This window comes from Scyliorhinus torazame, chromosome 3 (assembly GCF_047496885.1).
Source record: "Scyliorhinus torazame isolate Kashiwa2021f chromosome 3, sScyTor2.1, whole genome shotgun sequence".
Lineage (NCBI taxonomy): Eukaryota > Metazoa > Chordata > Chondrichthyes > Carcharhiniformes > Scyliorhinidae > Scyliorhinus > Scyliorhinus torazame.
The window spans coordinates 96,189,116-96,205,609 of record NC_092709.1 but is presented as its reverse complement, the minus strand read 5'-3'; the positions used below and the strand labels follow the sequence as shown (position 1 = coordinate 96,205,609).

The 16,494-nt window shown below is 50.0% G+C and overlaps 1 protein-coding gene across 1 annotated transcript in view; it reads right to left on the bottom strand.

Moving 5' to 3' along the window:
* The window catches only part of dchs2 (dachsous cadherin-related 2), a 258,035-nt gene that overhangs the window by 120,664 nt on the left and 120,877 nt on the right, over window positions 1-16,494 (bottom strand). The window contains exon 6 of the mRNA XM_072496010.1: window positions 12,139-12,326. Within this exon, the coding sequence (XP_072352111.1) occupies window positions 12,139-12,326 (188 nt within the window). The remainder of the gene's footprint in view (window positions 1-12,138; window positions 12,327-16,494) is intronic.

Genomic DNA, 16,494 nt, shown 5'->3' with positions numbered 1-16,494 from the left:
TGTTTTAAAAGTGTATCTTCTTACATCTTTCAAATTTGGCAATTTATTTTAATGAGCTTAATTTTCAAGCAACGACTATTTCAATACGTCAGGAAGGCAAAACATTTTGATAAAAGCAAATAACTGCAGATGCTGGAATCTGAAAAAGAGAAAATGCTGGAAAATCTCAGCAGGTCTGGCACATCTCACCTTCCGGTTAGGCACGCTACAGCCTTCCGGTCTCAACATCGAATTCAACAACTTCAGATGATCAGCTCTACCCCACCTTGACCCATTTATTTTCATCCCATTTCATTTTAACTATCTTTTACCATTTCTCTATCTTGTCTTTCTTAATATATATTAAACCGCCTCCCCCTATCTTATCAACCTTTCCTTACCCTTTCTCCTCTTTGCTTCCCCCTTCCCCTCCCCCCACATCTACATCTATCACAGTTCACCCTCTCTGCTGTTAGTTTCTCTGCTGTTTGGCCTTTCACATCTTTTGTTCTCTCTGGGGACTGCCATGAGCATTCTTTCCCCTTGGTTTCTGTGGCCATTAGCACCCAGTTTCCCTGGGTTTCTGTGGCTATGACTCATCTTTCATTCTCACTCCACAGTATAAATATTTCCCACTTTCTCTGTCTGTTAGCTTTGACAAAGAGTCATTGGACTCGAAACGTTAGCTCTTTTCTCTCCCTACAGATGCAGCAAGACCTGCTGAGATTTTCCAGCATTTTCTCTTTCGCAAAACATTTTGATGGTCTATTTACCAAACATTGTCTGTTCATGGTTGTTATGGACTACCTGGAACAGGAGCATTGCTTGAGGCACCCGGTAACTAAACCTTTTCTATGCCACAGATTCCTTTGAGTCTCGTACATCAGCCAAGGACCTGCATTCAACAAGTACAGATGCTAGGCGGGATTCTCTTATCGGCGACGGTGAAATTGCATTTGCCAATCGGCTGGAGAATCCCCGTTTACGCCGGAATCGGGGATGACGCTAATTTTGCTATGCTCAGCCCCCTCAAAAACGCCGTACTCCTGCCGTATTGATGGCCTCAGGACATCACCTGAGGCCCTCCCCGTTGCTCCGCCCCCCATCACCCCATCACCCACGGATATCGGGACACCCAACCCTAGAAGACAGAGAGGCCCACTCCCCCATCATTGGGGCATCCATGCCGCCCCAATCATTGCACTCCACCCCCTCCCCCCAACATAATGGGAATCCCTCACAATGGGGTTCCCTAGATGCTGTGCCCCTGTCAGTGTCAGGTTAACAGTGCCAGGGGGCTGCCCAGCCATGTCCCTTACTACCTAGGAGCTATACTTACCTCTGAGCTCCCTGCGTGATCATCATGGAAACCAGTAATGATTCCTGCCGGCGTGACATCGCACCGGTAAGGGGGGTGGGGGGCCTCTGAAGACCGTTGTCAATTTCATGGTAATCAGGTTCCGCCCTCGCTGGACGTGAATCTGATTATGTTACCAGCGGGGAAGTTCTCAAACTTGTGATCTCGCCGCCGCAAATCCCCTTATGGCCATCTCCTGAGAGTGAGTGGCCAAACAAGATTTGCACCTGCAGCGAATGGACCCAGACAATCGTGGCCAGTGCCTGCACCGCTCCGAATGAGCAATTCATTGATGACCTTGTCCCACCTTCAATTGAACCTGCCTCCACCACAATCTCAAGCAGTACATTCCAAGTTGTGTGTAAAGGTTTTTTCCACATGCCACTTTTGCTTCTTTTACCAATTACTTTGAAACTGTGCCCTCTTCTTCTCATTCTTTCCCAAGTGGGAACAGTTTCTCCCTATTTACTCCAAAGGCCGTGTGATTTTGAATATCTCAATAACCTTCCCCCTTAGCCTTTTTATTCCTCAAGGAAACAGTCCTAACCTTTCCAATTTATCTTCATAACTCAAGTTTCTCATCCCTGGAACCAATCTCATCGACCTTTTCTACACTCTCTCCAATGCTTTCACATCCTTCCGAAAGTGTAGTGCCCAGAAGTGGACACAATACGCCAGCTGAGTCTGAACGAGTGTCCTGTACATGTTCAATATAACCTTTGCTCTTGTACTCTATGCCTCTATTAAAAAAGCTGAGGATACTGAATGCATGATTAACTGTGCTCTCAACCTGTCCTGCCACCTTAATGACTTATGCACATATACACCCAGGTCCCTCTGCTCCTCTACCCACTTTAGAATTATGTTCATTTTATATTGTCTCTCCCTGTTATATTTTATTACCATCCTGGACCACACCCCAAAAGCGGCTAAGATACTGGACAGACACCCCAATATTTTATTTTAATTTTGTAACGAAAGGATACCTTACTCCAGGAGTGATTTCACTCGAAATAGTGATATGGCATATCAAAACAAATGTTATTACTATCACAGTATTAAAATTTATTTATTATCACACTGTTATGGGCGAGGCATTTTCAGAACCCCAAAATGTATCATGGAGTTCAACCAACCTCCCCCTTTAATGTATTTGTTGCTTTTCCTAGCATACGGCTTGTTCCCTAGGTGTGGGATTACAATTATGGACACATAGGTTTTTAAACACAAAACAATGTTTATTCCATGACGTCAACTTAACATCTTAAATAAACATTGGATCTCTTAACACCCCTTACTTCAAAGATAACTCAGAAAATATTGCAACAGTAAATAATTCCTCAAAATGTTCCTTCAAACTTCCAAGAGACTTAGCACCTTTAAACAGAATCACATCAGGTTAAAGGCTTTACTATTGTGAGTTTAAATCACCCAAATGATCCAGAGATAGTCTTTCATGGCAGAGATCACAGCAAATCCAGCTCACTGCAAACACAGACACTCCCCAAGCTCTTTTCCTCCAAACTGAAACTTCAAAATGGCTGAACTGCTCAGCTCCACCCACTTTCTGACATCACTGTTTTCTTAAAGGTACTTTGCTTAAACATCCATGTCTTAAAGGTACTCTCACATGACAACACAAGGAAAATAGTTTACAATTACCTCTTAAACAATGATCATCAATGCAGTGCCACTATAACCCTAACTGCTATCTTTATTCCCACTCAAACAACAAACCATCTCAGATCTCAATCCACTTTCAAATAGTTAGCACTCATGGATACCTGCTGTACAGAAATATCTGGATACTCTACTTTGAGCAAGATCTTTTGACACTGTTTTAAAGAAAATACCTGAATCCTGTCAAAACTGTCACCATGGCGAAACCTTAATTGATCTCCCCATTGGATCCGTGGAGTACGAGCCCCCAGAGGTTAAAAGCAGGCTCAGATCAGGGTCTGGTGTTACATGTCCTCCCAGCTAGGATTTCACTGGGAGTGAGATGCTGCGTTATGAACCTTGTAAATAACTGTAAATAAATCTACATCAAGTTACAGTCAGCCTTCTCTGCTTCATTATAAGAACCATGCAGAAACTCAGGCTGTATTTCTTCAAAGCTGCTTATGGGCGGCATGGTAGCTCACTGTTGCTTCACAGCGCCAGGGTCCCAGGGTCAATTCCCGCTTGTGTCACTGTCTGTGCGGAGTCTATGCAGAGTCTGCTTGTTCTCCCCGTGTCTGCCTAGGTGCTCGTCCCACAAGTCTCGAAAGATATGCTTGTTAGATGAATTGGACATTCTGAATTCTCCTGCACCCGAACAGGCGCCGGAGTATGATGACTAGGGGATTTTCACAGTAACTTCATTGCAATGTTAATGTAAGCCTACTTGTGACAATAATAAAGATTATTATTCTCAACTTGTTTCAGCTCACCTTCCAGCCACACAATTCTGAACTGCTTGGAAAGAAACTGATAATCAGTCTACAGACATATCTATAACTGAACAGCAGGGAGAGCAGAGGCTTGACTTCTGCTCACATCCCAATCTAAAAGACAACTAGCCTGCTTTTCTGCAAAATGCCTGGTACCTTAGGTCAGGCATTGTCAAACGCGGGCGGGTCTCGGGAGGGTCGCAGAGCCGTTCGTCACGGCGCTCCCGATCGCGCAAAAGCCGCAGCAGCCGGCTGTTAAGAACGCTGGCTGCAAGAAGCCTTCAAAATGGCCATGAACATGTTAAAAAAATGCGGCCGCATTGCGCATGCGTGCCAGATCATTAGCGCACATGAGCGCCGATGATCGGGCACCCATGCGCAGTGTGACCGCTTTTTTTTTTAAAGGGTTGCAGCTTTTTGTTTTACAAGTTCGAGGGGGTTTTATTCATTTATTTTATTCATTTTATTTTTTATTTTTTTTAAAGTTCGGAGGTGTTTTATTTGATAAAATTTTACAGGAAAAAATGCAGAACTTTGGGCAGTTGGAGACTCCATACTTTCCGACACTTGAAGGCTTCACCTTCATCCAACAGATTCCATTGGAGGAGCTTGTACGAGGGCCAAAGGGACCCAAAACCACTTCCTCCATTTTTGTCAGCAGCAAACAAGGTAAGAGTAAATGGTGGTCGCGCAGGTCGGCCGGCGTGGGTCGCGCAGGTCGGCAAGCGTGGGTCGCGAAGGTCAGTCGGCGTAGGTTGCGAAGGTCGGCCGGGTTGGGTCCCGAAGGTTGACCGGTTGGTAAAAATGGGTCCCCGGAAAAAAAGGTTTGAAGAACACTGCCTTAGGTCCTCCCATTAATTACATCATCTCATCAAGCTAAAATACAATGGGCTGGATTCTCCGTTCCTGAGACTAAGTGTTGACACCGAAGCAAAATTCGTGGACTTTCACGACAGCAAAACTGGTGCCAAACCGCGACTGTGGAGGGGCTAGCACCAGCGCCACATGGAACACAATCGATTCCAATGAAAAACAGTGCAGGATTTGCCGCATCCATAATTGAGAGTCGGGAGGCTGACAAGCTGCAGCCGCATATACACATTACAATACCAACGCACACTCATCCCAGTCAACAAGATGGCACTGGTTGCACTGGAGCATGCCCATCTCGCTATGGGTGAACTGAGGCCAGGGGGTACCCAGGGAAGTGTCCTGGAGGGACTCCGATACGACCCGTGACTCTAAGTTCACAGTGGGCTGTCAGTGGCGTGCGCAGCTGCATGGCTGCCTTTCCGGCTGGGCCAATGGTGTTCCGTGCCCATCCACACCGACCAGCCCCACTACTCCTGGCCAGCCCCCTACTCCCCCACCCCTGGCAGAAGCCCCGGGGCCCGGGCACAGCTGTCAGCAAACTATGGCGATATTGGACACTTTCCGTACCCCCTCTCTCTCCCTCAGCAGCCACGCCATCGGGAACTCGGCCCATTGGAGGCGGAGAATCACAGAGGCCTCAGAGAATACCGGGTCAGCCCCCTAATAATCTGCAAATGGTGTTTACTGTACATGTGTTCTGGACTGCATTGACGCTGCCATCGAGGTAACGGAGAGTTACGATTTGGCGTAATTGGTTTCCCGATTTCAGCGTCAGCCAACGGTGAATCTAATTAACTCCACAGGGAACCCCTCAGTCCAAACAAAACTACTCAGCCCAAGCTTTTACAATGCCTTAATGCACCTCTGGCTCCCAAAATCTTTCAAACCGTGATTCATTGAAAACACTACTGCAGCAGTCGTGCACACACTAATCCAGGCTTTTAACCCTTACTGCACTAAATTCTTATACTAAAATATATCTGAAATTCCTACATTAATCACACTATGTCTTTTGGAAGTTCTATACTATTGCCCTGATAGTTCATAACATTTCCAAGTTTTGCATCATTGCAAGCTTTGAAATTCTGCCCTGTACACCAAGGTCTAGGTGATTAACCTATATGAGGAAAAGCAAGGATCCCAATACCGAGGAACTCCACTACAAACCTTCCTCATCATATCTGACCCCAATTCCTGGTGCCTCGGAGGGTGGTTTAATCTACGCCGGTGGGACAGGCATTTTAGCGGCGGGACTGCCGGAGAATTGCGGGGGGGGGGCCCGCCAACCGGCGCGGTGCGATTCCCGCCCCCGCCGAATATCCGGTGCCGGAGAATTCACACCAGCCCCCGGCGATTATCTCGCGCCTGATTTCCCTCAGTATACTTGGATACATCTCATTAGGTTCTGGTGTCTTACCATTTTTAAGTATAGACAGCCTATCCAAAACCTCCTCCTTATTAATTTTTTACCTTTCTAGTGTTCTGGTGTTTGAATTACCTCCTCTTTCACCATGGCCTAGATAGCATCTTCTTTCTTGGTAAAGACACATGCAAAGTGTTTATTTAATACTTCTCCTCTGCCCCCATGTGTAATTCCCCTTTTGGTCCCTAATCGACTCTATTCCACCTTTTACCATCCTTTTACTATTTATATGCCTTTGGAGACTTTGGAACTCCCTTTTATGTTGCTGCCAGTCTCTTTTCATACTACCTCCTAGCTTATCTTATTTGCTTTCTCACCTCCCCTATGAACCTTCTATATTTGGTCTGGTTCACAATTGTATTTTCAACTAGACACCTCTTATAGGTATAATTTTTCTTCTCTATCTTCATTTCTATCTCTGGGAATCTCTCAGGGAGCACAGCCTTTGTTTGTCCTACCCTTACCTTTCAAGGGAATATATCTTGGCTCTGCCCAAAATACCTCGGCAGGATTTTCCGTCCAGCAACGCCGGAATCACAAAGCGTGATCGGGTGTCAACCAAAAATCGAGAGCAGCACCTGATGACTGACAGACTTCTATGCTCCAGCGCCTCGATGGTGGCGTGAATGCATTCCATGCCCCGTGCCGATGTGGGCATGCAAATCCTAGAGTAACAACCATTAGCATATTATTAACAGGCCTGACCCGGTAGTCTCCAGCCTCCCGCGATGCTCTGCATCCACCAGGTGGAAGTGACCACGGCATGGTTCACTTGTGGCTTTTAAAAACGGGAACCGGGCGCCGTAGCTGCAGAGGGTGAGAGAAGAGGTAAGACGTATTTCCAAAGGCGCATTGGTGGGCTGCCAGTTGTGCCGCTAGCTGGGGAGACGTCACAGGGGGAGTAACGGGGGCAACCAGCTGATGGAATGTGTTCATGGTGTCCTCCATGACCCGGGGTGTCTGGCCACGGCTGCCATTGCCGTGACCTGCAAGACAGCCATCTGGCTGAGCACCCCACTGACAGCCCATTGTGTCCCGTAATTGTGTGAAGCGCTGCCGGCCGTATGGGAATCCCCCCATCCCCAGGAACTCCCAGTCCCCAGCCAACCCATCAATAGGATATACGTGACCCAGTGCAGCCAGTGGCCCACCAGGTGTTGGCACCCATCAGTGCACCCATCAGAGGTACTGCCCTACTGCAGGGTAAGAGGGGGTGGGGAGGCTACAGAGTGCTGCCTGATTATGCACCATGGCCTTTTCCACCTAGCCTGGCATGCCAGCCCACCCTGCAGGAACACCTGAATTCACCAAACTCCACCTGCCCACTGAGCACTTGCTCCCATCCGTCCCGCCCCCAGTAGGTATACAATTGTATTTTCAACTGGACACCTCAGTGAGGGGGTAGGCCCTGCCACACGGCACCTCATCATATCTGACCCCAATTCCTGGTGCCTCGGAGGGCGGCCGTACCCCCGACTGCCCTGGCCCGTGCTGACCTCCCAACAACCGCACCCCACATCACCAGCCTCCCACACACTACCGTGCATCGCACAGAGGACCCATGTCACACTACAGCCACGGTCCCAATGGGTGCTCACCCCCCTCGCCCTGCCACACCCACAGTCACTGCATGCACACATGCCACTAGGCATGGCACCTGTCAGTGGCAAGCAGTGCCCTTCCCCCCCCAAACAGGTGGCACCCTGCCGGTAGGGTAGCACATGGCCCACCTAAGGAGGCCACCCATGGTAACTCCACAGGAGGGCATGGGACAGGGGCCACAGAGCGTAAGCTGTCAGGGATGGGTGGCGGGGCAGGGTGCCACCCGGTGACAGGCACTGACGGGGCCAGGGGCGTGAGGCATTGGGAAGAGTGTGGGGGGAATGGAGTGGTGGGGCTAGGGTCATGAGGAGGAGGATCTGGAGGAGGGCCAGCATGGGCAGGACATAGGGCCCAGGCAGGCACAGGAGGTTGCACGATGTGTGTGCCAGGGCCACTGAGCACTGGACAACTTGATCGTCTCCAAGTTCGCTGACTAGGGGGCCTGGCGACCGGCAGCTCAACCGTCCCGTCCTACCCTCACAACTCCGCCCCCCCCCCAACAGACCGCACCCCCCTGCATCCCATCCCCCCCCCCAGCTCAGCACCCCACCACCCTCCGAGCTCCCCATCAGCTGCACCACAGGGTGTTGGCCCTGCGCCGGCAGTATCAGCAGTTCTGGTTCATGGGGTAGGGGATGATGACGACCTGCTCCGCGATGTCTGACAACATCTGACCCCCGCCCGGTGTCACTATCATGCTTGTTGGTCATTCCATCACACAGGCCCACGTGGGGGGGGGAAACCCTCACACTCTGCGGGGGGGGCGGGAGGGGGAACCCTCACACTCTGCGGAAAGGGCCAAGGCAGGTCGTGACATCGGTGAACATGCGTTTACTGGGGACAGTGATTTGTAAATAACTGTGCCCTAGCCCCTAACGCTATCCTATGTGCTGCACCCGTGACAACTTAGCTGGTGTCTAACTTTCTAACCTTGCGTGTCCAACTTTCTAACCTTGCGTGTCCTGACACTCCTTTTTGGTGGCCCCCCAGGCGGTACATCAGACCTGAAGGCGGCCTGCTGTGTATCCCGCCCTGTGACCTGGGTCCCCTTTAGCGGCCGTCCTCTGAAGCGACCGGGCCCGGATGGGTCCGCCAGTCTTCCAGGTGATGCCACCTTGTACTGCTAGCTGCCCATTGAATGTGCCAAAGGAGGCCGGTTTAGGGCAGCCAGTGCCACGCGAATGGTCTTGACGCCCAAACCCATGGCCCGTTGTGACTGGGCCACGCTCTGGAGCGCTGCAGCAATGTCCTGGTGCATGGCTGCATGTGATATGAACGCCCTGTCCTGTGCCTCAACCACCGCCTGCACAGTGTGCCTCAGGCCTTAGACATCCTGACCTGTGGCCGATACCTTAGCACCCAAGGCCTCCACCACGGATGCCACCCGTGCAGTGGTGGCCTGGGTGGCATGCATGGTTTGCACCGCATCCTGCTCCTGCAGGCAGTTGGACTCCTCCAACTACACCTGCAGGCACTGGATGGTTGCTGACAAACCCTCATGTCGTCCCCGGCTCTGCGCCTGCGTCTCCAACATCGATGGCACCGCCCTTTCAAGAAGCGCTAGACCTGTCTGGACAGCAGCTAGTCCTGAGTTTGGTCGCCCTCCAACTGTCTGCACCCTCGGGGGTTCTTACCTCCGCCTGATGTAGCTCTGCATGTTTGTGGTGCGCCCTAGATAATGCCCCAGGAGCCTCTTCGTTAAAATTCCCAACCGAGGTGAGTGTCTCTGGGATGGTGGAGGATGTTGGTGACAGCAGTGATGGAATGTTGGTGTTGTCCCCGGACATATGCTCCGGGGCATTACGGGGTTGTTACTGGGGGCGTTGGACCACGGACGGTTCTGCCTCATTGCTAGGTGAGTCGCAGGGGGTGGGGGATACCCTTCAAGACACAAGACAAGACGCATGGTGAGATCACGGGTAGGCGTGATGTGGCGGGGGTTGGGGGGGTGACGCACATGCCATTGGGGCGTAGCAACGCATTGAGGGCTCACTTGGATGTCCCATGCCAACCTCCACCTCTGAGACTGCCCATTCTCCCACCCTGTCGACCAGGTCCAACGGCCTCTTCTCCGCAATGGTGAAGGGCCGCAGATCCGGCGGGCCCCTCTGGTATTTTCTCTCTACTGGCGGTTGTGGGTCACTTTCTCCTTGGCCGACAGATCATGCACAGTGTGAGCCACTTGGAGACGGGCAGCACAGGGGGTCTGCAGCCGGTGGCCTTTGTGAGCAAGGCACCTGGCCATAGCAGGCGATATGGGTGTTGATGTGTGGTGCGGGTGGGCTGCGAGGGGACTGCTTGCGGGTGGGGTGTGTGGGGAGGTGCCTCACCCGGCCTCTCTGAGGAGGTTGATCAGCTTTTTCCAACATTGTCATCCGGTCCTTGCGGAGCGGCCAAGACATTGACCGCTTCTGACACCCTGTGCCCAGGCCTGCCTGACACCAGCAGGTGGCAGTTTCCTGCCCAGCCCTGGGAACTGAGTGTCCCGCCTCTCCTCCACGACATCCATCTCGAACTCTGCATCCCCGAAGCTCGGGGACGCTTTTAATGGTGCCAACCTCTTGGCCGGAATGAGAGCGTGTAGGGAGTGGAGTGCTTATATGCAGCTCCAGCTTGTCAGGCTCTCCAGTGCCAATCCCGACCGCAGTGAATTCGACGCCAGCCTGAGTTGAAATTACACTAGTTCCACATGGTGCATGTGCTAGCCCATTTGAATGTCCCGAATTGCTCTGCGACTGGCTCCACCATGGGGACCGTGGAACACCCCCCATTCAGTCCCGGTGTCAGCACTTGAAATGAAAACAAAATGAAATGAAAATCGCTTATTGTCACAAGTAGGCCTCAAATGAAGGTACTGTGAAAAGCCCCTAGTTGTCACATTCCAGTCCCTGTTCGGGGAGGCTGGTACGGGAATTGAACCCACGCTGCTGGCCTGCCTTGGTCTGCTTTAAAAGCCAGCTATTTAGCCCTGTGCTAAACCAGCCCCTCTCTCCAAACTGTCAGTTTGCCAAATTTAAAGATGAAGATTAAAGTGGTTTTCACAGTCAATTTCATTGCCTTTTGAAATATTGAAGGCATTGTGCATGGCGAGGAGGTTCAATTCTTTGAATTGGATTGTTTAGCTTAACATAAAAGCAGTATGATTAACAACTCGCTGGAAGGTCAAAATGATCAATCAGATTGTTTATTTTTATAGTTCTGCAGCGATCTATTAAGTCAGGGTAGCATCTGTTTCGCTAACCGCAATATGTTAAATGTGGAATATTCCGCCCCTGGAATGGGAGCAGAATATTGCTTGAGGCTGTAACTCTAATATTGTGATGAATGTAAGAAATTGATATATATTACACTTCATATTTGTGGCAACAATGTTATTAAAAAACTTGGTTTAAAATACATACAAGCATTATGTCTGCTAAAGCTATAATTAAGGCGCTGTAAAAGAGTGAGGTAACCATTCAATCCAACTACTTACTTGGTTACAGATAAAGGGCTAATGGACCAATGGTTACATTTTGGATGTTCCCTGGAGTGCAGATAACTTATGAGGGATTGTACTTCGTCCCTAAGCAGATCATGGAACTTAGTGGGATACAGATGATATAATTAATGGGAGGAGCCAGGTCTGTCTGTTGTTTTACAGTCTGTTGTAAGATTTTAAGTTGAACAGCAATTTTCCATAGGATTTGAGTCTGAGAAGGCAGACATGTGCGGATCTGCTCTTGAAAGAATCTCTCTCCAAAAGTCTCAACACTGCTAAGCAAGTAACCTGTTGTGTTAACTTTATTTATAAATGGCTTTTGAACCATATTGTGTTGCTTAATTTGAATTAGTGGCTGCTGTAGATACTAAATTCAAGTATTTCCTTTTATTTAAGAACTGTTTAACTGAGAATTAAAAATTTATTTTTTTTACAAATTTAAAGTATCCAATCCATTTTTTTTCTAATTAAGGGACAATTTAGAATGCCCAATCCATCTACGCAGCACCACATAGACATGGGGAGAATGTGCAAACTCCACACAGACAGTGACCAGGGGCCGGAATTGAACCCGGGTTCTTGGCGCCGTGAGGCAGCAGTGCTAACCACTGCGTCACCATACTGCCCTTAACTGATAATTGTAAAGTTATTTCTTTGATGTCAATGTGGTTAATTCTGTGCTTAAATTAAAGTTTATTTTATTATAAAAGATACCTATTGGCCAGAGTCATCATTTCATCCTTTCCTCACAGTTTTACATATAGAATAATTGTTTGGGGGTTCTCGTCCGGTATCCTAACAAAATCTGGGGTCTGGTCCAGTACCTTAACAATATGCATTTTCCCAATATCTTAACCCCTGGATCCAGTTGCGTATAATGTTGAACAGAATTTTACTTCCTCTCTTTGTGCTTATTGTTAGTCATTATTTTATATTGTTTAATTACCATACACAGTAAACGCCAAAAAGGGAACCTTAGATGTGTACATACCTTGACAGTGAACTCATGCCTAGGTCCGGGGTAGGAAAAAAGTGGTTCATTATCATTAATGTCAGTGACTGTGATATAAACAGTAGTGGAGGCATTTTGACGAGGCACACCATGATCTGTAACTAGCACTGACAACTGATGGTGAGTATGATGTTCACGGTCTAATGCAACCCAGTTAATAATCTCACCTAGAAAATAAGTTTAAGACAAGAAAAATAAAATGCATATTTCTACTTAAGCAACATATTAATTTCTATACACATAAAATATCCATTACCAATTTTGCTTTGGCTTCTAGCTTTCATCCCTTTTCCCTAGAGAATAGAATTGGATTCCTGCAGTGCAGAAAAAAGCCATTCAGCCCATTGAGTCTGTACCGACTCTCTGAAAGAAAACACTACGTAGGCCCATTCCCCCACCCTATCCCAGCAACCCCACCTAAACTACTGGTCAATTTTAACATGGCCAATTCACCTAATCTGCACATCTTTGGACTGTGGGAGGAAACCAGAGCACCCATTCAGACAGAGGAAGAAAGTGCAAACTCCACACAAATAGTGATCCAAGGCTGGAATTAAACCCGGGTCCTGGCACTGTGAAGCACCAGACATGGGCATCAATCACACAATCTATATTAACAAAATTACTTATTTTCCCCAGTTAGTAACCAGCAGCACTCAATCATACAAGTAAATGCTTGTTTTCCTTTTAGCTTCATTTTAAGGCCGGCATCAAGAAAAGCAGGTATCTGGCCAAATTCTCAGAGGTCAAGGCTACCTTCCCATGCACTTTCCCAGGACATTAGCTGAGTATGATGAGGTCCATTCTGCCATCAGACACATCGTAGAGTACACTGCTCAAATTCTGAAGTTAATATAGAATCAGGAAAACATAAGCACAGAATTTGGCCATTTGACCTGTCATGTCTGTGCAGGTTCTTTTAAAGGACAGTTATGCTTTTTATCCACAACCTCACCCTCAAATACATCTCATACAATAATTTATAATCTGTTCCGCCACCTTCAGGATCCCAAAAACTGTCCACGAAAAAATTCCAGCTCATAGATTTCATAGAATTTACAGTGCAGAAGGAGGCCATTCGGCCCATCGAGTCTGCACCGGCTCTTGGAAAGAGCACCCTACCCAAGATCAACACTTCCACCCTATCCCCATAACCCAGTAACCCCACCCAACACTAAGGGCAATTTTGGACACTAAGGGCAATTTATCATGGCCAATCTACCTAACCTGCACACCTTTGGACTGTGGGAGGAAACCGGAGCACCCGGAGGAAACCCACGCACACATGGGGAGGATGTGCAGACTCCGCACAGACAGTGACCCAAGTCAGGAATCGAACCTGGGACCTTGGAGCTGTGAAGCAATTGTGCTATCCATCTGTTGAGATCTTCTGCAAATTATTTTAAATCTATTACAGATGAATCTCGTCTTTACGAAATGGGTCGGGGCCGAGTTCATTCCGTAAAAAATAATTTTCCTTAAAACAGGCATTGTGTTTTTATTTCCAAATTTCTCCAGGTGGCTCAGTATCAATGTGGTATTATAGGTATTACGGTACCTGAGAGGCTGAAGTACCATTGGTAGAACCTATATGCTTGCTATTGGCTAGAGAATATAATAGCTCCGCCCTGATAGGTGGGGTATAAGAACCCGTACCTTCCCAGCAGCCCTCATTCTGTACCTGAGATGCTGGGGGAAATATCTAGCTTATTAAAGCCTTCAGTTGTACTACAACCTCGTTTTAGTGGTCATTGATCGTGCATCAATCAATTTTTAAAGCCGCTGCATAATTGAAGGTTGTTATTTCTGATTTTGTGCCACACCTAGGCTCACGCCCTATCCCAGTAACCCAGTGTGGTAGTATGCATTAGGGGTCATGTGGGACTGTGAAGCCATGATGTCATTGGCTGACAGATCCCGGGTCCTGGTTGGCCGTTGACCTCTAGCTCCGCCCTGAAGGCGGAGTATAAGAACAGGAGTCCTCCCCCGCAGGCCAGTCTGCTACCGAACTGCGGGGGAACAGTCACGCTTAATAAATCCTCATCGACTTCACTCTATTCGTCTCTCGGAGTCTTTGTGCGCTACAATTTATTAAGCGTGTCTAAAGGACTATGGAGCTCAGGATCATTCCGGAATGCCTGAAGATCAGCCCCCACGCAGTGAACTCAGCAGCAGTTTTCAAGCACCGGCAGACTTGTTTCGAGGCCTACCTCAGAACGGCCCCCGGCCGGGTCACAGAAGACCAAAAACTACAGGTCCTGCACTCGAGGTTAAGCACGGAGATTTTCTCTCTCATCGAAGACGCAGAGGATTTCCAGACGGCGTTGGCAGCACTAAAAAGCATGTTTGTTCGCCCAGTAAACCAGGTCTACGCTCGCTATCAACTCGCAACGAGACGGCAAAGTCCCGGAGAATCGATAGATGAATTCTACGCCGCGCTACTAATTTTGGGACGGGCCTGCAGCTGCCCGCCGGTGAACGCGATTGAACACGGACATGTTAATGCGCGATGCTTTTGTCGCAGGTATGAACTCCTCCCAAATCCGCCAAAGACTTTTAGAAAAAGAGTCGCTAGGACTCTCAGAGGTACGAGCCCTAGCAGCCTCCCTGGACGTGGCCGCGTGAAACGCCCGCGCCTACGGCCCCGACCGTAGCCATTGGGCTCCGTACGCACCCGTCGCGACAAACCCCCCCCCCCCGACCACCCCACAGGCTTGCGCGGTTCAGACGCCAAGTCGTACCGGGGGAGCCCTCTGCTATTTCTGCGGCCAGGCGAAACACCCCCGGCAGCGCTGCCCGGCCCGCGCAGCGATTTGTAAGAGCTGCGGGAAAAAGGGCCATTTCGCGGCTGTGTGCCGGTCTCGGGAGGTCGCCGCTGTCCCAGGAGAACAAGGAGCCCTGTGAGCTTCTGACGCTCCCCAACCCCCCCCAGCGCCCCATGTACGACCCTCAGGCGCAATCATTTTGGGTCCCGGCCACCGCTGTCACCGGAGAAGAGGGAGTTCTGCGCGTCTCTAACGCTCCCCAACCCCCCCCGCGCCCCATGTACGACCCGCAGGCGCAACCACTTTGGGTCCCGGCCACCGCTGTCCCCGGAGAAGAGGGAGTCCTGCGCGTTCCTAACGCTCCCCAACCCCCCCAGCGCCCCATGTGCGACCCGCAGGCGCCGCCATTTTGGGTCCCGGCCACCACGAGGGGAGGAGGGGCGCCGCCATCTTGGGCCACCCCAGACCTATGCGACGCATGGGGGCGGCCATTTTGTCCACCCCCGCCGCCATCTTGTGACCCCCCAGCCATGTGCGATGCATGGGGGCAGCCATCTTGTTCACCCCCGCCGCCATCTTGGACGGCAACAAAGGACCCCAGTGTCGACGGCTCCACGGGGCTCGCAGAAGACCCTCAAGCATTACGATCACGTCTGGCCTCAATGACGCTGGACCAAGCTCGGCCCCGGACGCTCCAGACGACGACAACGGTGCTGATGAAAGGGCACGAGACACAATGCCTGGTCGACTCCGGGAGCACGGAAAGCTTAATCCACCCCGACACGGTAAGACGCTGTTCTTTGACCATCCGTCCCAGCGCACAAAAGATTTCCCTAGCTGCAGGATCCCACTCCGTACAGATTAAAGGCTTCTGCATAGTTACCCTAACGGTGCAAGGGAGGGAGTTCAAAAACTACAGACTCTACGTCCTTCCCCAACTCTGCGCCCCCACATTACTGAGATTAGACTTCCAGTGCAATCTGCAGAGCCTAACCTTCAAATTCGGCGACCCAATACCCCCACTCACTATCTGCGGCCTCGCAACCCTCAAGGTTGAGCCCCCATCCTTGTTTGCAAACCTCACCCCGGATTGCAAACCCGTCGCCACTAGGAGCAGACGGTACAGCGCCCAGGACCGGACCTTCATTCGCTCCGAAGTCCAGCGGCTACTGAAGGAAGGCATAATCCAGGCCAGCAATAGTCCCTGGAGAGCACAGGTGGTAGTAGTAAAGACAGGGGAGAAGCAAAGGATGGTCATAGACAACAGCCAGACCATCAACAGGTACACACAACTAGATGCGTACCCTCTTCCCCGCATATCCGACATGGTCAATCGGATTGCCCAATATAAGGTCTTCTCCACCGTGGACCTCAAGTCCGCCTACCATCAGCTCCCCATCCGCCCAAGTGACCGCAAGTACACAGCCTTCGAGGCAGACGGGCGATTATACCACTTCCTAAGGGTCCCATTTGGCGTCACAAACGGGGTCTCGGTCTTCCAACGAGAGATGGACCGAATGGTTGATCAACACAGGTTGCGGGCCACTTTCCCGTATCTCGACAACGTAAC